The following is a 25852-nucleotide window of genomic DNA, read 5'->3' as shown; positions in this document are numbered from 1 at the left end:
GTGTGGCTTGAGGGGGCTACTGCCCCTGCCCAGGGCCACAGCGTGTCATGTACCACCCATCCCTGGTCCCGGAGAAGGTCAACATGCTAAATCTGAAATGTGGCTTCTCTGAGTGGGTACTGCTTTGCATGTTCCTAAAGTTGACAAGTCGTCCATGGAAACACTGTGAGTAGGGGCTGTCAGTACTCGGAACCCCTCCCTAGTCCAGAGCTAAAGCCTATTTCAACAGAACTCCTCCTTCCCTCCCCAAGTCCCTCCTCCTACCTCGACTGGACCTCAGTGATTGGCGCCTCCATTCTGACTGCTCAGGGCAAAGATCCAGAATCAAGCATCCTGGATCCTGTCACTCAGTCCCCGCTCCCCGTCCACAGAGGTCCCACTCAGCTGACCTCAGGATCCAGCCAGAGGCCAGTCAAGGTTCCAGCCAGCATGACCTCCTGCCTGGCACTGCCTCCCAGCCTCCTTTATAACCTCTGGCCTCTGCCCACCCCCCACATCTACCCCCTAGCACGCGCGCACACACACGCACACACACACACACACACACACACACACACACACACACACGGTATCTCCTGCACACAGCAGCCAGAGGACCCCCTCCTCCTGCTCAGACCTGCACCCTGCACAGCCCCCCTGCCTGGCACAAGTGGGCCCTGGGTTCCATCCTGGCACCTCCCAAACTCAGAGCAGACCCAAAGCAGCGGCACCCCAAGATATCCCTGAGTACGCAGGGGAGCCAGGGCCCTTGGGGAGCATGCAAGATGGGGACCCAGGTTGGAGTCAGCCAAGGGGAGCCCTATGGCAAGAGAAGGGGGTCATGCTCTGCTCTTTGCCTGCATGGAGCAGAGGTTCGCCTGGGCAGTGAGGCAGTGAGGCAGTGAGGCAGTGAGGGAGTGAGGCAGCCCCCATCGCTGTCCCTGGGGCCACCACAGGGTTCCCCAGTGAGGCAGGAACTCCTGAGGCAGAGGCTGCAGGATCCTTCCCACTAGAGGCTCAGGCCTCCTGCCCTTGAGCCCACTTTTATGAAAAGGAGACCATGAAACCAGGGCCCTTGTAGCTGAGGTTCCTCTTCTGTGGCGGTCAGTTATCCTTCCCAGGCCTCCTGAGGAGTGTCCTCTCAGAGAGGCAGAGCCAGAGGCCAGAGGATCGCAGGACAGGACAGTCCTCCAAGCCCCAAGATGCTGCTCCTGGCCCTGCTGCTGCTTCAGTTGGGGGCAGGTGAGTGGGCTGAGGACCAGGGAGCCTAGGAGTAGGCTGGGACTGCAGCTGAGCTTCTGTGTCCCCCCAGGGTCCCTGCAGAAGAATCAGTCTTCCTGGCTGCAGATGCAGGAGGCGGTGACAGTGCAGGAGGGCCTGTGTGTGCTTGTGTCCTGCTCCTTCTCCTACCCCAAGGCTGGCCGGAAGCACTCCACACCTACCTACCGCTCCTGGTACAAGACAAAGAAGAATTCCAAACCTGATCCAGAAGACAATGATCTCGTGGCCACAGACAACCCAGACAAGGAAGCAAAAGAGAAGTACAAACTTCATTTCCGGCTCCTCGGAGACCCCCCGGCTAACAACTGCTCCCTGGGCATCTCCGAGGTCCGGAAGGACGACAGCGGAACATACTATTTTCATCTAGAGCAAGGAACTGGGAATCACAGTTACAAAAGAAACCCGCTCACCCTGACTGTCACAGGTGAGGACAAGTGCCCAGGAACCAGCAGCACACATGGGTAGGGAGGGGCGCCAGGGTCCAGGGGAGACCCTGGTCTTGAGGGGGCAGTGGAGCCCAGGTGGTTCAGGATTGGGGTGTCTGTCTCAGAGGCATACACGGGTCCCCTCTTGGATCTGGTGTGTCCCTCTCTCCTCCCCAGAGTTGACCCAAACCCCAGACATCCGCATCCAGGAGCCCCTGCAGTCGGGCCACCTCAGCCACGTGACATGCTCCATGCCTGGGGCCTGTGACTGGCCCACGGCCCCCCGTATCTCCTGGGCTGGGGCTGCCCTGAGAGCAGCAGGGTCAGGCCTGGAGCCCTCCACCTCGGAGATCCTGCTCACGCCCCACCCCGAGGACCATGGCACCTACCTCTCCTGCCGAGTGACCTTCCCCAGGGCTGGCGTGTCTTCAACCAGAACTGTGCAGCTCAACGTGTCCTGTGAGTGCTGTGCCAGGGCACCGGGCTGCTGTGTGGGGGCGGGGGGTGGGGAGGGTGCCGGGGTCTGAATGTCTGTGTCCCCCTGTGTTGGTGTGGGAAACCCTGACCACAAGGCAACGGGGCCAGGAGGGGGGACCTCTGGGGAGTGGCTGGGTCACAGCTGTGGAGAGTCAGAGCAGCTGGGACAGACTGAGAGAGGCTGCTGGGTCTGGGTCCTCAAGGCCACCGGCCTGCAGGGGACAGGGAGGACACTGGCCTCCAGGGTGCTGCCTCCTCTTTCATTTCCATGGCTCCTGGGGAGGAGCGCAGGCCAGCTGTGCTTGCGGCCCTCATGGGGTCTCTCTGTCCAGATGCTCCTCAGAACCTGACCATCAGCATCTTCAGAGCAAGTGACCCAGGTAGGCGGGGTGTCCCTCTGGGGCTGGGCGGGGACAGATGTGTGCCAGCAGGGAGCCGAGCCCCGCAGCAGCCACCCCAGGGAGGCTCCCTCTGGAGGGAGCCTCAGCTCTTGCATTCACCACGTGCAGTTAGAAGGAGGCTCACAGCACGAAGCCCTGACGCTGCCCACCCGGGTAGGTGAGAACCTGGGCCCTGGAGGCCCCCAAAGGCCTCGTGTTCACCCCCGCCTCTGCCTGAGGACCCCAGGCCACTGCTTGTCTCCTGCTGTCCCCGCATTTCCTCATAGTTTTACCCAATCACCTGACTCTCCCACAGGGTTTAGCTTGCCCTCTGTTCCTTCCGTGGTGTAAGTAACCAGGACGCACACACATGCGCCACTCTCCACCTCGCCTCCTCCGTGCAGGTGAGATTCCTGCAACACAGCGCCAACCGTCTTCGAGTGACACAGAGGTGGCCTTTGGTGCACTCATGGTGTGGTGCTGCCAGCAGCCCCTCCAAGGCCAGAGCACACTCTACTCGGTACAGAGAGCCCCGTGCCTGGCCCGCACCCCCGATTGTCCCCTCCAGGCCTGGCAGCCCCTCATTGTCCCTTATCCCTATGCTTTGCCTCTTGGGGACCCTACCACTAAACGCCGTCACACAGTGCACCCCTCTTGTGTGTGGCTTGTCACATGGCCACAAGGTTTCCTGTACCTGGACGGGGACTGCTCTCCTCCCCGTGTGCTGCTCTGAGGGTCCCTGTACAAGTGCCACTTGGCTGGGTGCCGCTGCAGGATCCTAAGTTCTTGACTCTCTTGATGTGACCCCACCTCGTGTTCTCAAGGACCATCCACGTAGCCTGTGGTGTCATTACTGCGTGTCCTCACCTGTGGTCCCACAATTCACTAGCCCAGTCCACCGGGCCTGCGCACGAGGGTTGGTTTCCTGAGAATGCCTCTGGGAACATGTCCCCGTGAACCTGTACCCACCCTGCCTGGAGCTCCTATGAACTCTCCACAGCTGCCTCGGGAGGTCCGGGCAGGGCTGAGGTCTAACTTTGCAACTGGCTCCTGGGCATTTCCACACAGAGGACTCGATGCTTCAGAGACAGTCCTTGGGTGATGGGAGCCTAGGTGTTATGTCTAGGAGCCAAATCAGGAAGGAGACTCACCACACCCCTCGGGAATGCTGCTGTAGAAGAGCTCTGGAGCCCGGTGCACTGATCATGCCAATAATCCTAGCAGCTCAGAGGCAGAGGCAGCAGGATTACAAGTTTGAGGCTGCCTGGGGAACTTAGGGAGAATGTGTCTGAAAATAAAAAATAAAGGTGCTCATTCATGCCCATTACCAGAAGACAAAGAAAGAGCTCTGGAAGGACACCCCAGAAACCAGCACTCAATTCCCCTCTGACAAGAGGAACAGTTGCTGGGTGTCACTGAGGGAGGGAGTCTCAACAGCCCCTTCTCCTCAGGAGTGGTATATGAGCCTGGGGGGACAGAGAGGAGGAGGTGGAGATCAGCCCCCCAGAGCCTTGGGGGCTGATGATTGGATTTTGGAAACTTCAACAGTAAACAGGCTCACGGGTGGTTAATGTGGACAAGGACCACAGCCTCAGAGAAATCAAGGAACAACCCAATGTCAATCGACTGATGGATGGGTGCACTAATGTGGTGGATTCAGATGGTGGGATATAACTCAGCCCTAAAGGAGAGCCAGGCTCTGGCAGGCACTGTACATGGTGACCCTGGAGACGTGGCACTGAGGGAGAGAAGCCAGCCAGACACAGTCCACCACACACATGGGATTCTGTGGATATGTAGCACCCTGCGAAGGCAAATCCAGTGGGTTTGTGTATTTAGGCTGGGGATGGAAGGGCTGGGCAAGGGCTGGGGTGGGGGTTTCCTCCTGGCGTGGTGGGAATGTGCTAGCATTGTGGTGACCCAGATCTGAACACACAAGAGCCATGGGACTGTTGACCTGCCGTGGTCTGTCAGTGCCATTGTATGGTGTGTGATCTTAACTGGACAAAGCTGCTTTGAAAGACAGAGGCCCAGGGCCTCAGAACCCTAGGCCAGGCTCAGCTCTGTCTGTGTCTGTCTCTGTCTGTCCCTCTCCAGCCCCAGTGGCTGACTTCCAGAGTGACTTCTCACATCTGGAAGTCCAGAAAGGCCAGTTCCTGCGGCTCCTCTGTGCTGCTGACAGCCATCCCCCGGCCACTCTGAGCTGGGTCCTGGAGGACAGAGTCCTCTCCTGGTCCTGCCCCTTGGGCCCCAGAACCCTGGAGCTGGAGCTGCCCGTGGTGAAGCCTGGAGATTCGGGGCTCTACACCTGCCGAGCACAGAACAGGCTGGGCTCCCAGCAGGGCTCCCTGGACCTCTCTGTGCAGTGTGAGTGTGTCCAGAAGGTCCTGGGTCTGGGAGGAGAGCAGAGGAGAGACAGGGGCCATGACAGGGTCCCAGAGCTCTGGGGGACCTAGAACCCCAGGGCCCTGGCACCAGGCTTCTGCCCTGCTAGACCATTGGGCAGTCAGTGTGGGGACCCAGCTCGTGACTCTGCCCTCCCACCACCTCAGTGTCCTGGGCTGGATCCTCTGCCCAGAGGGAAGCCCCAGCCCATCTGGAGCTGGTTCCTGTCTCCATTGCAGATCCTCCAGAGGACCTGAGGGTGACGGTTTCCCAAGAGAATAGGACAGGTAGGAAGGGCAAGAGGAAGCAGGGCCTCTGGGTGCCCTAATGTGGGCCCAGGTGAGGGGGCCACAGGTCAGTTCTGCCTCTTCCCTTCCCTAGTCATCAGGAATGGCACGTCCTTCCCAATCCTGGAGGGCCAAAGCCTGCGCCTGGTCTGTGTCACCCACAGCAACCCCCCAGCCAGGCTGAGCTGGACCTGGGGGACGCAGACCCTGAGCCCTGAGTGGCTTTCAGACCCTGGGGTCCTGGAGCTGCCCCGGGTGCAGACAGAGCATGGAGGAGAATTCACCTGCCATGCCCGCAGCCTGCTGGGCTCCCAGCGCCTCTCCCTGAGACTCTCTGTGCACTGTGAGTGCAGGAGGGGAGGGAGGGCACGCCTGGGTTGGGGCGAGGTGGCATCTGCTGACCCTTGTCCTCGCTCCTCAGACCCCCCAAGGCTGCTGGGACCCTCCTGCTCCTGGGAGGCCCAGGCTCTGCTCTGCAGCTGCTCCTCCTGCGCCTGGCCGCCCCCCTCCCTGCACTGGCGGCTGGGGGAGGGGCTGCTGGAGGGGAACAGCAGCAATGCCTCCCTCAGGGTCACCTCCAGCTCCGTGGGGCCCTGGGCCAACAGCTCCCTGAGGCTGCACGGGGCGCTCAGCTCTGACCTCAGGCTGAGCTGTGAGGCCCAGAACGCCCAGGGCACCCAGAGCGCCACCGTCCTGCTGCTGCCAGGTCAGGGGGCCTGTGGGGGCTGAGGTTTAGGGAGGTGGATCTGAGGAGTGACCAAGGACAGGGCTGGGGCCATGGGCTGAGCCTGGAAGGAAGGGGTGGACAGAGGACTCCTTCTTGGGCTGTTTGGGGATGAAGGGCTCCAGGTGTGTCTGGGGAGGACGGGGTCCTGGGGTCAGAGGGCTTCACCATGAACCCCACTTGCCTGCAGGGAAGCCAGAGCTCAGGGAAGCCCTGCTGGGGACGCTGGGGGCTGCTGGTGGGGCCGCTCTGCTCTTGCTCTGTGCCTGCCTCGTCGTTTCCTGGTGAGTGTTCTTCCTGGGCAGGATGCCAGGTGTGGAGGGACGGTGCGTCCCCAGGACCCCAAAGGCCCCACTGGAGGGTCTGACAGGCCAGTGCCTATGAGTGGCCTTGGCCAGCTGATCAGAGCAGGGGTCTGTGCCCTGCCCATTATCCCAGGAGTCACCCAGTGAGACATGTCCCCTGACTCCTGGGCCTTGGTAGGCTTTCTAGGCGATTTTAGCAGGGTCCACCGACGTCCACCCCAAGGTCTGAGCCCACAGGTGGCTGAGTGTCCCATCTCCTCCTTCAGGTTAAAGACCCACAGGAAGAAAGCTGCCAGTCCGACAGGAACTGCACATCAGGACGCCCCCGTTGACCTGGGCCCTGTCTGTGGGGTGAGTGAGGGTCCCCCTGTCCTCCAGCCCCCCCTCCCCAGGTGGCCGGGCCAGAACCTCTGGACAGCCTGGGGACGCATTATGGCAAATAGGCTTTGCTCCTGGGTCCCCTCCAACATGGCCCCAGTCTCAGTCTCGGGTCCTGGAACTTCCCAGCCAAGCCCCTTCCCTGCTCCCAAGGCCATGGCCACCCGGGTCTGACCACCCACTGCCTGGGCTCAGTTCAGCCCCTTCCACTCTGGCTCTTCATTTCTCTCTGAACCCCTCACCCCTTCCCTTCTCCTCACTCCTCAGCAAGGTAGGGAGCCACAGAAATATCCCCCAAAGGGCCATGCTCAGCTGGAAGCCTCACGTGTTCCAAGCCCGACATCAGCTGTGAAGCCAGAGGCACAGGGGTGGGGTGGGCGACAGGAGGTCCCAGTGGCCCTGTCCCATTGGAGTCTCTCCAACAGCACCTCATCTCCAGGGCCAGGGCCTGACAGCAGGTAGCAGTGTTGCCACCAGGAATTCCACCCGGCCTTGGCATCCAAGGCTCCACTAGGGGCTGGTCACACTGACACTCTCACCTATGTGGCTGGCCTCAGTCACTTGGTGTCTATCTCCTCCAAAGATCAAACTGATGCCACATTTCCCTACGTGGCCACCATAAATCACACCATTAGCATAGGTGAGCGTAGGTCATCCCGTCTGGCCTGAGGTTACCAGGGGAATGCAGATCCTTCTGTCAGGCGGGGCCTGAGGGAAGATAATCCCTCCCAGGAGCTGGGTGCAAAGAGTCCACCCCTAATCTGGGCAAGATGAGTCCCCAGGCACAGTAGCCTTTGTTTCATGGGCTCATGGCATGCTGCCCAGGTCCCTTTGCCTGCCTGGCCTCTGATATGCTGCGTGGGCCCTGAGGGCATCCGGGCCTGTGCTAAGGCCTGCCCTTTGGCCCCGCCCATTCTTGTGCACCTTGTCACATTTGCTGTTTGATGGTGTCTCTAAGAAGGTGACTGCTCTGTCTGCTTGTCCTTCCGCACTGCTAACTGGGTGAGGCTGGAAGGTGCCTGCTCAGGTGCCCGTGTAATATGCAGGACTGCTGTGGGGGGCGCTCTGCCCCTGGGCTCAGGGCACTGGACTCAGACCTGGCCAGGAACCCTGCTGACCACTTATTAGTTGTGTTTGGAAATGGTTATGTAGCCCCCTTTTCTCCAGCTGGTAACTGGGCACATGAGTGTTCCTCGTGGATTCTGTGAAGGCTTGTGAAACGGGTAGTGACCGAGCACGAGGTGCACGCGATCCCAGGTCACTGAGGGAACAAGACTGGGTGGACGAGAGCAGGGAGCCCAGTCCGTCTCTGTGGGGTGAACAGAGGCGACTAAACGCTCATTTAAGGGTTGGCTTGTTGGTCCTCCTGGCTCTTTCCCAGCCCGGTCATCCTCATTCGATCCCTACTCCTGCTCCACTTCAGGGTCCCAAGGATGCATCCTGGTGGGACATCCTCTCACATGGTCCCACCCCCGCTGAGTCCATGCTGGCTGTGGGTGAGGACCTGGAGCCCCAGGAGCTGCATTATGACTTCTGCACCTTCCTGGAGTTGGAGTCTCAAGAGCCCAAGGTGCAGGAGGCCACCAGCAGGACAGAATACTCAGAGATGGAGATGTGCCATGACGGCCTCCAGGAGCACCCTAGTGTTCTGGGGAGAGAGACATCAGGGACAATTGCTAGGACATGGAGCAGCAGAGGCAGAGAGGATGCCCCATCCTGGTGCTGGGCAGAACAGGAGCCCCAGTTTCATCCCTATCACCAGTGAGGAGCCCCACTTTGAGCAAATGACTTCACTCCTCACCTTCCTCCTCTGCAAAATAGACCCCATCAACCTAACTCAGAGGACTGTCCTGGGCCATCAAGAACGAAATGCCTCAAGCCCCCAAAGGACTGTGTCTGCTGAGAGGCCGTCGCCCAGAACTCCCTCCCAGGGCAGCGCACTAGTGTGGAGCCCACCAGGTCTGTCATCCTGGCCCAGTTGGGGTGCACCCTGCAGGATGCCCCTGCTTCCCAGTGCCCCCAGAGCTCCATCGGGCTGTCCTCTGCTCACCTGCTTCTCCCTTCTGCCCCCAGGTATGTGAACTGCTAGGGGGACACCTTGTCCCTCCTTACCCTTCACGCCCATCTCCACAGCTGCTTCCTGCAGCCCCACCTCTCCTTGGCACAGTCACTCCTGTTCATCTGGAATAAATTTCAAGTGTGTAAACCGCTCCTCTCTTGCTGAGCTCCATTGCCCTATGGGTTGGTTCTCTCTCCACTTCTTCTTTTGCTGAATTGGCATATAAATTCCCTTGCACTTGCAGTCTGTGCTCCACACACAGTGTGACACAGTCCTCCCAAGGTCACTTCCTCCTTTTCTTCTTTCCCATTGTGCCTTCATTAGTGAGAAGGCACAGTGGACATTGGCGTCATGAGCTGGGGCTCCAACGTGTGCTAGCAGCAAGTGAAGGAGCTGGCCGCCACTCCTCAGCTTCCCTGGCCAAGGCTCACCAGCGCTCCTCCCCTCAGGAGGACGCTGCTCGTCTTGGCCAATGACTTGTATTTCATACCTTAATTTAATTTATTTATTTTTATGTGGTGCTGAGGATCCGGCTCAATGCCTCTCATGTGCTAGGCAAGCGCTCTGCCACTGAGCCACAAATCCAGCCCTTGGTCAATGACTTTTCACAGTGGTGTCCATGACCAAAAAGAACATTCTTGTCCAGTTTTGTTCCTCTTTTCAAGAGGACACTTGGTGATTCCAACTTTCCCATCCTGCTACAGCAGTCAGTATCCTCCCATAAAATACTGAATTCTGTAAAGGATAAAGTCTTTTTCAAAACCAGACATGGTGACTACTACAACCACGTGTTAGAGGATAGCAAGACTGTCTTTCCCCTTCTAATTAATGTCCCTCTGAAGAACAGCCTGGACACCGGAAAAAACACATTTTTCATCAACCATTTCTTTATCACATCTGAAATTTCTCGTCATCAATGTAGCACTCACCCTGCTGTCTGTTCTTTTTTGTTAATATTTTTTAGTTGTAGATGGACATTGTACCTTTGTTATTTAACTTCATGTGGTACTGAGCATCAAACCTAGTGCCTCATACGTGCTAGGTGAGCACTCTACCACTGACCACAACCCCACCCCTGCTCTCTGTTATATGTATGATCCAATTGACATAAAACAAACTGTTAGAAACTATAAATAATAAATGAAAGACTTAACTCCATAGATTATTTTACATCAAGATTTTTTGCCTGGGGCTGGGGATGTGGCTCAAGCGGTAGCACGCTCGCCTATTGTGCGTGCGGCCCGGGTTCGATCCTCAGCACCACATACAAAAAACGAAGATGTTGTGTCTGCCGAGAACTAAGAAAAATAAATAAATGTTAAAATTCTCTCTCTCTCTCTCTCTGTCCCTCTCTCTCTCTCACTCTCTCTTTAAAAAAAAAAAAGATTTTTTGCTAGGTGAGGGGATGCACACTTATAATCCTAGTGACTAGGGAGGCTGAGGCAGGAGGATCACCAGTTTGAAGCCAGACTTAGCAATTTTGAGAGGCCCTGAGTAAGTTAGTGACACTGTCTCCAAACATAAATTGAAAAGGGCCTGGGATGCAGTTCAGTGGTAAAGCACCCCTGGGTTCAATCTCCAGGACCAGAAAAAAGGAAGAAAAGCCGAAAAGAAAGAAAGAAGAAAAGCAAGCAACAATGAAGTCTAACATTTTGGGGGACTCTTGGCTATGGCTCAGCCATGACTTCAGAGTCCCCAGGTTCCCATGTAGGAAGCTTGGTCCACAGCGTGGTGCTGCTGCGGTGGGGGGACCTTGCTGAAGGGGATTAGCTCATGGGTGCTGTCCTCAGAGGAGATTAATCCTCCTCCTAAGAAGAGCAAGCCTGACTCCCCTCCCCACCCTTTTGAAGTGCTGGGGATCAAACCCAGGGCCTCCCATATGCCAGCCAGGTGCCCTTCCCCTGAGCCACACCCCTGCTGGCCCCTCTCTGGCTTCCAGTCTCTCTAAGGTCTCTGTTTCTCCCACACTCCTGCCACTGTGGTGCCATATGCCACAGGGTCCTTTCCAGACAGGCCACGCTTTTGAAACTCCAGAACTGTGAGCTCAACACACCTTTTTGCTTTACATAGTCGCCGCCTCAGGAGTTTTGTTATATCAACAGAGAGGGGACTAAGAGGCTTTTCATCAGCCTACAGGATGAGTTCTTTGCTTCATGGAAATAAAACCAGTATTCTCTCATCGGGGTTTTCAAGGCAAGAGGACTGAAAATACAGCACGGTAGAAATTCAAAGGAAAAAAAGAACTAAAAGAAATCCTTTAGCTGCTCAGTTCTAACAGTATCAGGGAAGTGGGGTCAGGCCATACAGTTCTTTACACAGCAAAGTGCTTAAGCTGCTCTGCAGGAAACGCCTCCAAATTTGATTGGAAACCCATGTGTCTAGAATGGGCATAGGCAGAAGTCCACTCCGCTGGTCAATGACCTTTAGACATCAGAAACTCAGAATCTGCTGAACATGGTAACTGCCCCCAAAGAATCCTGTGACCTGTCAAGAGGAAGGGCATCAGTCCGTTTCTATGCAAGAGGACCCCAAACCTCCCCCTCTTGCCCTCTGAGCACAAGCAGCTGCTCCCTGCCCCTTCCTAGAAGCTCCTCAGTTACACGTGGCTGGAGAGGCAGGGTCCAGCCTTTGCTCTCTGGCCCTGATGAGTGGCCCTCAACACGCAGCTTTTCCTTTTTCCGGTGCCACAGCACTGCTCTGTGCAGGCTGGGCAGCCAGCTCTTGGTCTGTCCTCAGTGAGGACCACTTCATGACAAGCCTCCTCTGCCCCAGGAAGGCGGCAGGAGCTGTGTGAAGGGCGTGTTGTGCAACGTGGCCCCACAGCCAGCACCTTCCCCCGGCCGTCCACCCCGGGCTTCCACTTGGATCAGCACCGTCCACACCTCCCACCAACAGCCACAAAATGTGTATTTGTGGGATTGAGATGCCACAAATCATCAATGTGATGTTTCCCACTAAATTCCGACTCTCTGAGAGTCTGCGGTCACCGCTCAAGTCTCCTGTGGAAGGGATTCTACCTGCAATCACCTTAAGAGCAAGCTTTTTTCAAGAGAAAAATATTTCAAAGCCAAGACCCGACCTTTTAGGGTAACTTGTTCTGCAGCAAAGAGCCTGCTCTGCAGTAGCAAGTGCCAAGGACAGGCTGCTCAGCCTGAGACAGGCGCAGGGGAAGAAAGAAGAATTCCCTGGGTGATCTGGGGTTCTTGGTTGCCAGGGATGGAGAAGCCTCTTTAATCAAGTGGGCAGTGTCTTGGTTCTTGGAGGCTGACAAGCCCAGGTGGGTCTGGCTTCAGGTGTGGCGGGATTCAGGGCTCAGTGAGCTCACCAGGGTGTCCTTGCCTGAAGATGGCTCCATTTCAGGTGCTTTGATGAGACCTTGAGATGACCCCACCAAGCAGCCCACAAGAGGGTATCCGTGGGAGCTCAGGAGAATGTTCTCGGACAGTGTGTCCTGTCTGATCAGCTCCTGTGTTCATCTCTGAGCCACACACCAGTCACAGAGTACGTGCCAGTTTTCTTTGCCTATCTCTGACACGGCTGAGAATCAGAGAGGGCAGTGTATTGATTTCCTGTGACTGCTGCAAGAAAATGTGACACATTTAGTGGCTTAAGTCAATAGTAATGTATTATTTCTTTTTTTTTTTTTTTACAGAGAGAGAGAGAGAGAGAGAGAGAAATTTTAACATTTATTTTTTAGTTTTCGGCGGACACAACATCTTTGTTTGTATGTGGTGCTGAGGATTGAACCCGAGCCGCATGCATGCCAGGTGAGCGCGCTACTCCTTGAGCCACATCCCCAGCCCCAGTAATGTATTATTTCAAAGTTCTGGAATCCAGAGTTCCAAAACCAATATTGCTGGATTGAAATCAAAGTGTCAGAGGGTCACATTTCTCTTGAGACTCCAGGGGAGTATCTTTCCCTGTATCTTCCAGCCTCTGTTGGTGTAGAGAATCAGATGTGACTGTGAGCTTGAAAACGTAATTATTATTGCCCTTGATGGAGTCTGCCTGCAAATGGGATATTCTGTCAAAGTCTAAATAAGATGACAGCAAATCATGCTTGCAAAGGAGATATTTTGTTGTCTTTGTTGGGGCTTGCTCGCAAACGAGAGGTTCCTTCAAGGTTTAGATAAGGTAACAGTGGACAGCTTGAAAACGAGGTGTCTGCTGTCCTTGGGAGGACTTGCTCACAAACGGGATGTTTTACCAAGTGGGCTAGGAGGGCGCTAAGAAAAATTTTATTATCTGTTCTTAACAAAGAGCAGAGCTCAACATGCTCCGGGCCAAGTGTAGATTAGCCATGAGAAGCGGGTCACTTCTGATTAGAAAGTAAGACTTCTGTATGGTATGTTCAAGTAGCTGAAAGACCTGATTTATTGCTGTTGGAAGGCTGCCTTCTTTGTTCACAATACTATAAAAAGACTGCTGTATACAATTAAAGGGGCTTTTTTCCTTCTGCTGCTTGGCTTCCTCTGCTTTTTTTTTTATTATTTTTAATATTTATTTTTTAGTTCTCGGCGGACACAACATCTTTGTTGGTATGTGGTGCTGAGGATCGAACCCGGGCTGCACGCATGCCAGGCAAGCGCGCTACCGCTTGAGCCACATGCCCAGCCCCTTCTGCTTCTTCTTTCTTTCTCATGCTGACCTGCGAGTGAGTTACTGCAACAGTTGGCTTCTGGCAATTCTTGGCTTGTGGCTGTGTCCCTCAATACCTTTTTTTTTTTGGTACTGGTTCTATGCATGCTTAGCAATGTGCTCTACCACTGAAGTATACCTCCAGTCTCTATCTTTTGAAGTCAGTGTTACAATTTTGGATCTTAAGGTGGAGAGTTCTCCAATGTGTGGAGAGTTACTGGTTGGAAATAAAGATTATACCAGGGCATACCTGGAGGCCACACACAAAGTCAGTAATTACCTGTGGGGAGGGAGACAAATCGGTGGGCCAACTCCTGTACTTGGGTCCAGGCATTATCCCAGCTGGTTTCTAGAGGGGAGTTTTAATGGGTGGCTTTCAAGCAGGTGGGCATGAGTTCCAGGAGTTCACGCAGTGCCTGAGAGGTGGTCACTGTGGCATCTGTATGGTCCACATGGGTGTGGGTGTCAGGGGGCCACTCAGGTAGGCTGCCTGTAGCTGTCCCACCTGGAGGTGCTCACCAGGAGGAAGCTACATGAGGCAGATGTCTAGATGGACCATGTGGGTTAAACGGGAGGGGCCAGAGAATTAGAAACTTCGTGGGGGGTGGCTGAGCCTTGCTTAGGCATGTTCAAAGTGGATGTCCAGGCCACATGAAACTGTACAGACAGCTCCTTCAGTTCTCTCCATCCTGTCTTCACGTTGCTTTTCTTCCCTGGTCTTCTTTCTCATCTCCCTCTACCTCTTTCTTATAAGGACATTTATAATGGCATTTAGGGCCCAACAGTGTAATCCAGGATAATCACCCATCTCAGGATCTGAAAACACATCTGCAAAACCTCTTTTCCCAAAGAAAATAATATTATTTGTTCAGGGATTAGGACCTTCTATCTTTTGGTTGGGGAGGGGCTCTTCTCAGCCTCCATAGTGAGACAGCACTGTGTCTTCAGGGAGAAATGGTTGCTAGGAGGCAGAGGGACATTGTCCACCCCACCTGCCTGCCAGGTCCTCCTGAAATGCAGTGTGTGCCTCCACTTCCTATGGGTTCAGAGGGCTCTTGCTGTAAAATTTATTTTTTAAAAATACCACCACAACCACCACTAATGTCTGATTAACTTGAAGCCTAGGGTCCATTCTGAGGTGGAGCTGGGGGAGAGAACAGGCTCATTCACTGTCCTGGCCACAGCAGCAAGTGAATTGTCTCTATTCCTCTATGCTATGAGTTAATTAAATCTCTTTTCTTCAAAAAGCAATTTTTTTCCTCTGGTACTTTGCTGTAGTAATGAAAAACTAACACAAAATACCTGATGACTATTGTTGATTAAAAGGCAGAAGAGGGGGTGAGGTTGTGGCTCAGTCATAGAGCGCTTGCTTAGCATGCATGAGGCACTGGGTTCAATTCTCAGTACCACATGTAAAATAAAGTTGAAAAAAAATATATATATATATTTAAAGGGCAGGCAGGGAAAGGGAATGGAAAAATGAGTCACAAATCAAGGAATGGATGAATGGATGAAAGGGTAGGTGGAAGGGTGAAAATATGGATGGATAAGTGGAAGAATGGCTGGTTTGGTATGTGTATAAAAAGTCTGTATATATAATGAGAGGATGATGTGTTAGCTTTTTGTTGCTGAGGAAAAACAACTTAAGGGAGGAAAGATTTATTTTGGGTTATGGTTTCATCCATGGTTGGCTGGGTCCATTGCTTTGGATCTGAAGCAAGGTAGAACCTCATGCAGAGTCAAGTTGCTTACTCAGAGCGGCTGGAAAATACACAGAGGAAGGGGCCAGGGCCTCGATAGAATCCCCAAGTGCACACCTCCAAGGATCCATCGCCTACAGTTTCCACCACTCCCCAAAGATCCATTTAGTTATGAATCCTTAATGAACTGAATGATGAGGTCAAGCCATCATGATCCAATCATTTTCTAAAATTTTTCCACCTCTGAACATGGCTGTTTAGGGAACCAAGCCTTCAACACATGAGCCTTTGGGGGATAGTCCAAATCTAAACCATAACAGATGGACGACTGATGAGACTGAGGGAAGAGGCCTGGCTATATTTCAGGAGTAGAAATATGAGACCCTGGGTCTGATCCCCAGATATGCCCCCACCCCAACACACACACAATGAAAGGACGGAAAGGCAGACGAAGTGGGGTGGAAGGATGGATGGATGAAAGGTTTGGAGTGAGGGAGGGCAGATGGATGGACAAGTGGAAGACTGATGAATGGATGGGCGTCTGCATGAAAGCACGAACAGATGGATTGGGAGCTGCTATGTTTATATATACATATATATTTTTTTGACATGGAGTCAGGCTATGTTGTGCAGGCTGGCCTTGAACTCGTGGGCTCAAGTGATAACCCCTGCCTCAGACTTCTGAGTAGCTGGGACCACAGGCATGTGCCACCACACTCAACAAAGGTTTGAATACATGAATGAAAGACTGGTTAGATGAAAGGCTGAGGGGGTAAAGAATGGGAAGTAAAAGAGTTAAACGTCTCCAAAAAGAACTTCTTTTGCAGACACTGGATTTCCCAAGTTCCAATAAAACAATTTATTGCTAAACTCTAGTGGTGCCAATGGTATAGGGTAGTACTTAGGGGCCCCAACCTGCCTGGGAGCTGGAGTCTTCTTCATCCACAATCCCAGTGACCACGGAGTCGATGTTGAAGGGACAAGATGGTTGAGAGGGGGAGCTTCACATTATCTGGAGGGGAACTCTGACGTTAATTAATGTTCCCTGACATTAATCAGAACTGATGTGCCAGGTCTAAGGAAGTGGCAGGGATGCACATTCAGGGGATTTTTCTAGAAGCTTATCTGTGATTAAACAGCAGGCTTTGATTCACATCACTTCATTTCTTTTTTTCTATTTTGAACTGCAAGAAGTTGAAAGGTCTGGAAAACAATAAAAATGGCTATTAGTATCTTATTCACTCAAGAAACACCCTGTATGCCCCTACTGCACGCAGGTATCTACGAGGAACTGGGGACAGAGACATTAGCAAGAGGGTCAAGGATGCTTGAGGGCTTATAACTGGGAGGACAGGGGACACCACTCCAGTTGGGACAAGGACTAGGTAGAAAGCAGGTGAAAAGACTGTGGTGGCAGGAAGGAGGTGCCTCCTGGGACCACAGAGGTCCCAGGAACCTGAGGCAATGGCTGTGTGAAGACGAAGGGAAAGGTCTCCTGACCATGGACACGGCAGTGCAGCGGTCCTTGGCCTGCTCTGGAATATGAGGTAAGGTGGGGTAGTGGCACATATAACACTAGGGGCCACAGGGCGGGGAGGTGCGGTCAACCAAGCAGGCAAGTTGAAGGGCCACCGGAAAGCATCTTTGGCTACTCAAAGATGACTGGACTCCTTGAATAGCATCTCCTCATTAAGGGTTGCTGAGTGGGTGGCTGCCAGGGAGCAAGCAGGTCTGAAATGGCCAAGATCTTGAAGGAGCCATCAGGTTTCAAGGTTTATCATCTCCATTCATAGTGAATTCATAGCATTTTGTGGCCTCAGTCCGTGTTGAATATGCTGGATTTTCCATACCATAAGTAGGCTCAGGCCCCCTGACCCATATTTCAGGTCTCCTCCAAGCTTGTCAGTGTGGTCCATTTAGATACCCACCTCAAGCAAATTCCTCAACTGATAAATACAGTTGGAGCTTCTGTCTTGAGCCAGGTCTGGGAAACAGATGACAGAGGCACATGTGACCCCATCATCATGGAGCTCACTGCTAACAGGTGACTAAGACAAGTGACCATATAGTCAAGCCACCTCTGGGACAGAGACCAGGCAAAGCCATCTAGACCAGACTTGGCAACTGCCGGAGGGAGAGGGTGAGGGAGCCAGGGGTGTCAGGTGGACCCTGAGGTCTCTGGCTCGGACACTGGACAGAAGGAGGAGCTGTCTGCTGGCTGGGGAAGGAGCATGTGTAGTGGAGAAGGTCCTGGCTTCTGCAGGGTATCCGGGGCTGACAGAGCCTGCTACCCTAATACAGAAAGTGACTTCCCCAAACTGGCACTTTGGGTGCCCTGTGTGCAGGTGCTGTGTGCTCTGCTCAAGTGTCATCTCATATCTGCAACTTTGGATGTCAGGAAAGGGGCAGGAAAGACCAAGCACTTGCAATCCAAGTGCCACCAGAAGATGACCGCCAAAGGAGACAGTGCTACCCAGGGAGGTGCTGTCCAGGATGGGCCTGGACCAAGCTTTCTCACCACATCAGTGACATCTAGACAGGTCTTTGGGTGGTGGGGGGTGGGGTGGGGGAGGGTGCCTTGCACTGAGGATGCTGAGCAGTGTCCCAGGCCTCTACACTAGATGCCAGTTGGACTATTCCCTGTTGTGACAGCCAAAAATGTCTCCAGACACTGCCAATGCCCACCTCCACCCTGGGGGCAGGGACCTGAGTCAGACATGACCTGAGCTTCGATTCCAGCAAACCACAATGACAGAAACGATAGCTCCATGAGAGAGGAGAGGCTTGGGGAAGCTCCTCCTTAGGACACATCCTGTGCTCTTCCACAATCAGTAGTGTGTGAACTGAGTTTTTAGCCTTCTAAAAACTCCCTCACAGTCTCACATGATATAGTGGGAGTTTACAATGGCACAGCCCCGATGGACAGCAATCTCATTATCACTATGGGAATGACAATTCCACCTGCCAATACACACACCCCAGGCACAGGGCTAGGCATACAGCTGTTCGAGGCAACACTAAAAAGTTGAGACACTGAGCAAATGTCCAATGACTGGTTAAAAAGCACATCCTTCATCTACACAATGGGATATAGCTGTCCCTCAGCATCCTCCAGGGATTGGATCCAGGACCCCTGAGGATATCAAAATCCCAGGATGTTCAAGGAAATGGAACAGTGTTTGCAGATAACCTATGTTCATCCTCCGGTCCACTTTAAGTCACATCTGTCCTAACAATATCTCATGTGATGCAAATGCTATGTAAATAGTTGTCATTCTGTACTGTTTAGGGAATAATGACAAAAAAGTCTGTGATGCCCAGCGAAGATGTAATTTTTTCAAGTCCATTTGATCCACAGTTGGTTAAGTCTGTGGATAGAGAACGCTCCACTATAGACAGCTGATAGCACTATGCTGCTACGAAGGCCGTGGACACACTGTGTTGACGAGGAGAGACGATGAGAAGGGAGCGAGGCAGGGCACAGGGCACAGGGGCAGTGGATGTTTTATGCATGGTGGGGACGAGGCCAGCCAGCCCACAGGAAAGCAGAGTCCTGCTGAAAGGGCATAGAAAGAGGGTTGCATGGAGGCCAAAGGGCCAGTATTTTGGAGGCCCCTGAATCCAGTCATGCCTGAAGCCGCCGCCCCGCCACCCCCAAGAATCTTCTACCACCAAACAATCTACCTTTTCCTTTTCTTTTCTTTTCTTTTGTGACATGGGGATGGAACCCTGGGGCACTCAACCACTGAGTGCCTTTTTTGTATTTGATTTAGAGACAGGGTCTTGCTGAGTTGCTCAGGGCCTAAGTTGCCAAGGCCGGCTTTGAACTGGTAAACTTCCCATCTCAGCCTCCAGAGCCACTGAAATTATAGGCATGCACCACTGCACTCAGCTCACTCCACCCTTTTCTTAGAGCCAAGCTCAGTTAGGTTTTAGCTACTTGCCCTTCCTCTTTCCTGGGGATTGGAAATTTGAGAGCCCATGGAAATACAGCATCTGCGGGAGGGCTGGCCCTGGCGGAAACCTGGGCTGCATCTGGAGTTATCCTTCACAGCCCTGGGCAGGGCTGGGCAGGAGCAGGGAGAAGGGAAGGGGGAAAGGTGACGATGCCAAGTTCTCCTTACATGGATTCCACTAGGGCACCACCTGGAGGTCCACGGGGTCGTATGGTGACACCTGCAGATCCTGAAGTAGGGCTTCTAGATTGCTCCTCAGCACAGCATAGGGCGGCTTCTCCTCGTACTTGAGGGCCATCACCACCTTCAGGTATTCCTGCAGGGTCTCTGTGGTCAAAACACCCCCCCAGCACAGGAGAGGCCTGAGAGGCATCCCCAACCCAGGGCCTGTGGGCTGTGCCCAGAGGCAGAAGAGCAAGGCTACCACAGGGCCCCTGGGATGTCACCGACATGCCCATCTGTTCATCCTTCCTTTGTTCTGGCACTGCCAGAGGCACTTACATTTTTTCAGTGCAGAAATAATGGCCAAGGCAGGTACCAGTAGAAGATACCATGGCCACTCTGGTCCCCATCAACTAGCCTCATGTCACCAAAACCCCCAGCCCCTTCTCCATTCTGTTTTGTTTTAAAGAGAATCCTTGCTAACAATGTCATTTTACCTGATACAAATATTTAGTGCATATTTCTAAATTGGGGGCAACTCTTCCTGCAAAATACCAGACAGTAAATGTTTTTGGTCTGTGACTCTGCTGTGGCCCAAGAGCAGCCACAGACCTAAGGGAAACATGAGCACGGCTAGCTGCATTCATGGTTGCCGCAGCTTGAATTGTAGGACCATGAAATGCTCTTCTTTCTGTTTTTCAACCACGTACAAATGCAAAGCAATTCTTAATTCACTGGCAGCACAAGCAACATGATTTACTAACACCTATTTTAAAAGAGAAAGGCTCTCTTTATTTCCCCAGAAAGAAGCACAAAACCAGGATTGTACTTTAAAAAAAATGCTAATTAAGATGGTAGTAACAGTAGTGACAATAGTCTCTACTTGGCAGTGTTTCCCTCTAGCCAGGATCTACACTGCACTAATGAGCAGCTGAGGCAGCTGCTGGAGTACAGTTCTGTGTAGAGGGCTCTGCATTGACTGTGCCTAGCCACCCAGAGGTGGGTGCTCTGTTGGTTCCATTTTACACACAGGGAAGCTGAAGCTCAGAGAGGGCACATTTTTCTGCTGGAGGTTGTTAGGCTGGTGCGCCCAACTCCTGAAGGATGACCCTGTCTCAGGTGATCCTGCCCCAGCCCCGCCTTCTGGTTGATTGTATAAAATCTCCCAGTGGCAATTCACTAACCACAGGCTCACCTTCTATGGAGGGTGAACTGGAGGGAAGTGCAGCTTGAGAAGCTTGATCATGATATGAGCCTGGGGATTTTAAAAAATTAAAACCAGCCCTTACACAGCCAGAGGGGAGAGATTCTCCATCTGTTTCTGCCTCCACCTTAGCAACACAGAAGCTCGTCAGAAAGGGCATTGCAAATGACAACTACCAACACTGCCAGAACCCAGCACAGGCAGCTTAGATGTGCAATAATAGGACTGGCTTTACAAATCATGGTGTAACCGAATCAACACAGCAAAGCTGAGTGGACAGAAGCAGCAATGGACCTAGGGGCAAGGACATGGGAGAAGAGGCCCGGGGGAAATGCACATGCAGAAGAAGATGTATTACGTGAGCCCAGTTTTGTTTATAAAACCAAAAATCATTTGGTAAAAATAGGCCTTGCAAAATAAGCTGTGTGTAATTATTTGTGTTTGGGATGTAGGTAGGAAAAGAACTGGCTGTCGACTGTGGAGATGGTCTGCAGAGTCTTGGTCACAGCTGTGCTACCATTCCCCAAGGAAGGGCAGCCTGCTAGGACACCTGGCTGCCCCTCTTTATTGGGGATGCCCTGAACAAGAACTGAGCACGCCCCCTTAGCCTTGAGTAATGCAGGTGTGGAACTGGCATCGCACAGTACAGAGTAAGTGGCCTTACCTTTGCTGGGCAAGGAAGTGCAGTTCTGGGATTGGGTATCACTCAATGGGACTGGGCTACACCCCTGCTTGTTGTAACACAATCCCTTGCCTTATTTGGGTGGAATACTCTATCCAATGTCTTTCCCCTAATAAAAACAGGGGATCGGGTGTGCTCCTCTCTTGCCTCTTGCCTCCCTTGCTCCTTTTGCCCTCTAGAGCAGGAGCTGACCCCTCAGGTTGCAGAGCTGCAGAGCCGTCCCTGATCCCTGAAAAAGGTATTTTGTTTGTGTGGTCTTTTCATTGCCAGCCCAATGTGTGGAGTGACCTTGAAGCTATCGCCTGCATCGGACGTGGGTGACAGCTGGCACTTGAACAGGGACTAAATGTAGGTCCTAATGGCCAGCTTGAAGTAGTTTTTGGACTAAAATATTTGGCTATTTGAAGTTTCTCCCCTGTTAAGGGCCATGACAAGCTCAAATTAGCTCTTCTATAAGCCAGTTATTTTTTCTGTTGTTTTTTGGGACGGGGATAAAGTCAGTGACCCTATCAAAAATTTTGATTGGGTGAATTAAGTTGTCTTCACTGAGAAGACTGAGTCATAGGTAAATACCCTTCTTGTTGATTCTCCTCAAATTCTCTAGGAGAAATAAATCCTTGATTAAGTATCCGAGGTGACACCATGGAATTTGGAGTTATTAATAATACATTGAGGCTACTTACAATATCTTGATCCCACAAATATACTGGCAATGTATCCAGGACATAGGGTTTAAAGAGTCCTGCATTACCATCTTTATCTTCCCATTGAAGGTACCAAGCACTCTGAGCAGGTTGAGAAACTTGACCAATCCCTTGTAAACTGGCAGGTGCAATAAGTGGAGGAGGCCTCCTACCACCTGATGGAGACCATTTCCCCACCTCTTGAGTTTGCACTAGTCTTGTCCCTTATTTTGGTCCAGAGAATGTGACAGAGGTGATGTTCTGGGCCTTCCATGCTCTGTGGCGCTGGCTCTCACCCTCTTTGGAAGCTGCATCAAGACCACAGTCCCCACTAGAAGGTGCGTGATCCCATGCAGGAGATGGGGAACCAGCCCCACTGAGTCCTCCCCGACCTGCCAGTGACAATGCCACATGGAAGAGTCAGGAGCCCCTTGAACCATCCAGCCTGCGGAGCTGCCACATGCTGTACTACAAGAATGTCCCCTGGTAAGACCAGCAGAACTTTGCAGATAAACCCAGCCCTAACTGCTGTCCTGAAGCATCCTAACACATGAAATAGGGCTTGTTGGGGGTGGTTTGTCACAAAGCAATAGGTGTCTGGCACACAACTCACCATACTACTGAGAGTAACAGAGATTGGGGGTTTTGTTTTTGTTTTGCAGTGCTGGGGATGGAACTCCGGCCTCCCACATTGAGAGGCAAGGACTCTACCACTGAGCTAGCTCCCAGCCCTAGGGCTTGCATTTTTTTGTTTTTGATTTTGGTACTGGGATTGAACCCAAGGTGCTTTACCACTGAGCTACATCCCCAGCCTCCCCACCTTTTTTTTAATATGTTTTTTTTAAAGTATTTATTTTTTAGTTGTAGTTGGATACAATACCTTTTATTTTATTTATTTATTTTTATGTGGTGCTGAGGTTCAAACCCAGGGCCTCACATGTGCTAGGCGAGTGCTCTACCACTGAGCCACAACCCAGTCCGTCCGCAGCCCTTTTTTATTTTGCATTTTGAGACAGGGTCTCACTATATTGCTTAGGGCCTTGCTAAATTGCAGAATTGAACTTGCAATCCTCCTGCTTCAGCCTTCCAAGTTGCTGGGATTATAGGTATATGTCACTATGCCCAAACAGGGCTTGCTTTTAACTGTAAGACTGGGAAAGGGCCTAGAAAGAGATAGAAACTTTCAAACTTTTTCTTTCTTTTTTTTTTTTTTGGTGCTGGGGATTGAATCAGGGGTCTTGTGCATGCAAGGCAAATACTCTACCAACTGAACTATATCCCCAGCCTTTCTTTTTTTCTTTTTTTTTTTTTTGATACTAGAGATTGAACCCAGGGTGCTGAATCTCTGAGCTAAATTGCCTGTCCTTTTTTTTTGAGACAGGGTCTTGCTAAATTGTTTAAGGCCTTGCTAAGTTGCTGAGGCTGTCTTTAAACTTGTGATGCTCCTGCCTCAGCCTCCTGAGCCACTGGGATTACAAGTATTTGCCACCATGCCCAGCATATAATCACATTTTTTAAAGACACGATTTATGTGTATTTTATTACAACAAAAAATATTGACAACATTCTGCAAGTACTAACACAGGAAATCTCAAGGATATATTCGTCCCAAATGGAAAAAAAGAAAAAAGAAAATCCCAGCTGGAGACCAATATGTTTAATATCATTCCATTAAAAATTATTTCTATGCAATTTTCTTTTTCTTTTCTTTTTTTGGTTATTATTCAGAGACATGAGTCGTTTTGAAGAATTTTGTTTTTCTACAACGGACATATACTACATGTGAGATTTGGGAAACTCAAAGAAAGAAAACCAAGGAGTTAATAGGGTATAAAAAGAACCCAATTTGAGATGGACCCAAGCTGCCTTGTCCTGTCTGGGGCCTGCCTGGTCCTTCCCACTTCAGGACATACCTGAGGGCTTGATCCAGGAATGCTGCAGTCCCATGAGGAGCTCTGGGTGGTCAAGATACCTGCAAGCACATGTAAAAGGTCTTTTAAAAAAAGGAGAACAACTTTGCAAAGTGAAGTTCAATACACACAGTTGATTCCTGTTACTTATGGTGGTTGTGTTCTGGAGAGTCACCGTGAAAGCTGAGTTAGTGAATATGAGCCATGGGTCCTAGTTCCCAAGGGCCTCTGGTCACATTTCCATCAATCAATGAACACATAACCTTGGTGCTTGCTGTGTTTATTTTGGTGCTGGGGATGGAACCCAGGGTCTTGTGTATGCTGAGCACACACTCTGCCACTGACCTACATCCTTCGCCCCAAACCTGGCTTTACATGTGCTGCTGCTGGAAGACACCTTGCTTGACAACTATGTGGTGCGTGATTAACACTGAACTATGGCCATTGGCACCCTAACTCATGACTGTTTTAGACAGAGAAGTCATCGACAGCAGAAAAACATACCATGGAATAGACAGTACAAAGAATTCTTTATGGGGCTGAGGTTGTGGCTCAGTGGTAAAGCACTTGTAAGGCCCTGGGTTCGATCCTCAGCACCACATAAAAATAAAGGTATTGTGTCCATCTACAACTAAAAAATAAATATTAAAAAAAAGGACAATTATGTAGTATAAGAGCCGAAAACAGGAGGCAGAACGTTGCCTGGTTTCATTCTCAATGGAGAATGTGTGTGTTGGGTGACAAGTTTTTCCCCACTGTGTGTGTGACCACAAATGACCACAAAAGCACTGTTAAGAATTGATTTTGTGGGCTGGGGGTGTGGCTCAGTGATAGAGTGCTTCCCTGGCATGTATGAGGCACTGGGTTCGATTCTGAGCACCACATATAAACAAATTAAATAAAGGTCCATTGACAACTTATATATACATGCAAAAAAAGAATTGGTTTTATGATTACAAATACCTTTAATGAGTGGGGAATTCACAAATATAGAATCTTTGGATAAATGAGGATGGACTGCACACACACACACACACAGCATAAATACATGTGTTCACACACACACAAACACATACGTGACCCTTCTTGATCACTGAGGAAAAATGGAAATTCATCCAGTGTGCCTTTGCCCTCTCCTCAAAGCACCAGCCTCAATATTTCTTCTCTGGCTCAGAGTGCCAGATTGCTTCCCCAACATCCACCCAGTCACTGGGCACTGTCCCTGTCTTTGCTGACCCCTGCCCAGCAGTCCTCAAGCCCCAAATTTCTGCTTTCCAATTTTCTCTGCCCCATTCTCATCTGTCCAACAGCTCTGGGCCCAGCTCAGGCCTCCTCCCTGGGCTCCCGGGATCCCCCACAGGAGCCCAGGGTCTTTCTATGACCAGAACCAACCCTGCCCCTCCCTGTTCACAGCTCTCCTGTGGCTCCCCAGTGCCCAGGGGATAAAGACCAGGCACATGAAGCCACCCAGAGGCACCTCTGGCCTCGTTTCCCCTCTCCTTCCTCTCATTTATGCTGCAGCTGCACTGAATTAACCCTGGTCCTTACTAGGGCATGCAGCCACACACAACTTTGGCCTCTGCTACCAGGGATGGCCTTTCTCAACCCTAACCCCAAGCACCAAGTAGGAGGTGGCTCTTCTCCCTTCAGGATGCAGCTCAAGAGCTTAGTCTCCTGGGAAGCCTTCCTTGATTCTTCCAGATAGAGGAACTCAATCCTCTCTAGAAGCCTGAGCACCACGCGTCGGTCACTGCCACCTATGGCAGCCATCCATACACCATATGGGAAGGGTGGGTACCCCATCCCAGCAGCCTCAGGACACAGTGAATGGATAAAGAAGTGAATGAGAAAGCTATGGCACAAAACAGACGTTCCAATAGCAGAGGAGTAAGCCACTGTCTGCTTCTATGGAACTCCATGACCATCTAGGAATAGGGACCAATCTGATGTCCAGCAAGGGCCTTGCACAGCCTGTGGGAATCTAAGTCTATACCCTTTTTCATTAGTTCATTCCCTCATGTATTTTTTTTTTAATTTTTTAGTTGTAGTTGGACACAATACCTCTATTTTATTTATTTTTATGTGGTGCTGAGGATCAAACCCAGGACCCCGCCGCACGTGTGAGGTGAGCACTCTACTGCTGAGCCACAACCCCAGCCCCTCCTTCATGTATTTTTAAAACGAATACATATCCGTTAACGATAGGAAAAAGGCCAGAGGTAATACGTCCTAGGTGT

The 25852-nt window shown here is 51.7% G+C and overlaps 2 protein-coding genes across 2 annotated transcripts in view; one reads left to right on the top strand and one right to left on the bottom strand.

Annotated features, from left to right (window-relative positions):
- The first annotated feature begins 1163 nt into the window (after window positions 1-1163).
- Window positions 1164-9989, top strand: LOC144370713 (sialic acid-binding Ig-like lectin 11). Its single transcript, XM_078031585.1, has 12 exons — window positions 1164-1221; window positions 1292-1684; window positions 1863-2144; window positions 2495-2542; window positions 3725-3736; window positions 4640-4909; window positions 5167-5214; window positions 5309-5557; window positions 5636-5920; window positions 6129-6222; window positions 6510-6594; window positions 8045-9989. The coding sequence occupies exons 1-12, from the start codon at window positions 1182-1184 to the stop codon at window positions 8384-8386; spliced, it is 2148 nt and encodes a 715-aa protein (XP_077887711.1). The 5' UTR covers window positions 1164-1181; the 3' UTR covers window positions 8387-9989.
- Window positions 9990-15853: 5864 nt separating this feature from the next.
- Window positions 15854-25852, bottom strand: part of Vrk3 (VRK serine/threonine kinase 3) — a 35865-nt gene continuing 25866 nt past the window's right edge. Inside the window, exons 13-15 of the mRNA XM_005341656.5 lie at window positions 23619-23677; window positions 19143-19301; window positions 15854-16221 (exon numbers count right to left, since the gene is read on the bottom strand). Of these exons, the coding sequence (XP_005341713.1) occupies window positions 19153-19301; window positions 23619-23677 (208 nt within the window). The 3' untranslated portion in view covers window positions 15854-16221; window positions 19143-19152. The remainder of the gene's footprint in view (window positions 16222-19142; window positions 19302-23618; window positions 23678-25852) is intronic.

Source organism: Ictidomys tridecemlineatus, chromosome 15 (genome assembly GCF_052094955.1).
Source record: "Ictidomys tridecemlineatus isolate mIctTri1 chromosome 15, mIctTri1.hap1, whole genome shotgun sequence".
NCBI classification, from domain to species: domain Eukaryota; kingdom Metazoa; phylum Chordata; class Mammalia; order Rodentia; family Sciuridae; genus Ictidomys; species Ictidomys tridecemlineatus.
The sequence above is the reverse complement of the archived record's forward strand: the minus strand, read 5'-3'. Positions and strand labels throughout refer to the sequence as shown.

Bases quoted from the DNA above. Each gene is read 5' to 3' on its own strand.
- LOC144370713 (XM_078031585.1), top strand. From the start codon at position 1,182: ATGCTGCTCCTGGCCCTGCTGCTGCTTCAGTTGGGGGCAG. The intron at 4,910-5,166 runs GTGAGTGTGTCC...TCTCCATTGCAG, and splicing joins CCTGGACCTCTCTGTGCAGT to ATCCTCCAGAGGACCTGAGG. The intron at 6,223-6,509 runs GTGAGTGTTCTT...CTCCTCCTTCAG, and splicing joins GCCTGCCTCGTCGTTTCCTG to GTTAAAGACCCACAGGAAGA.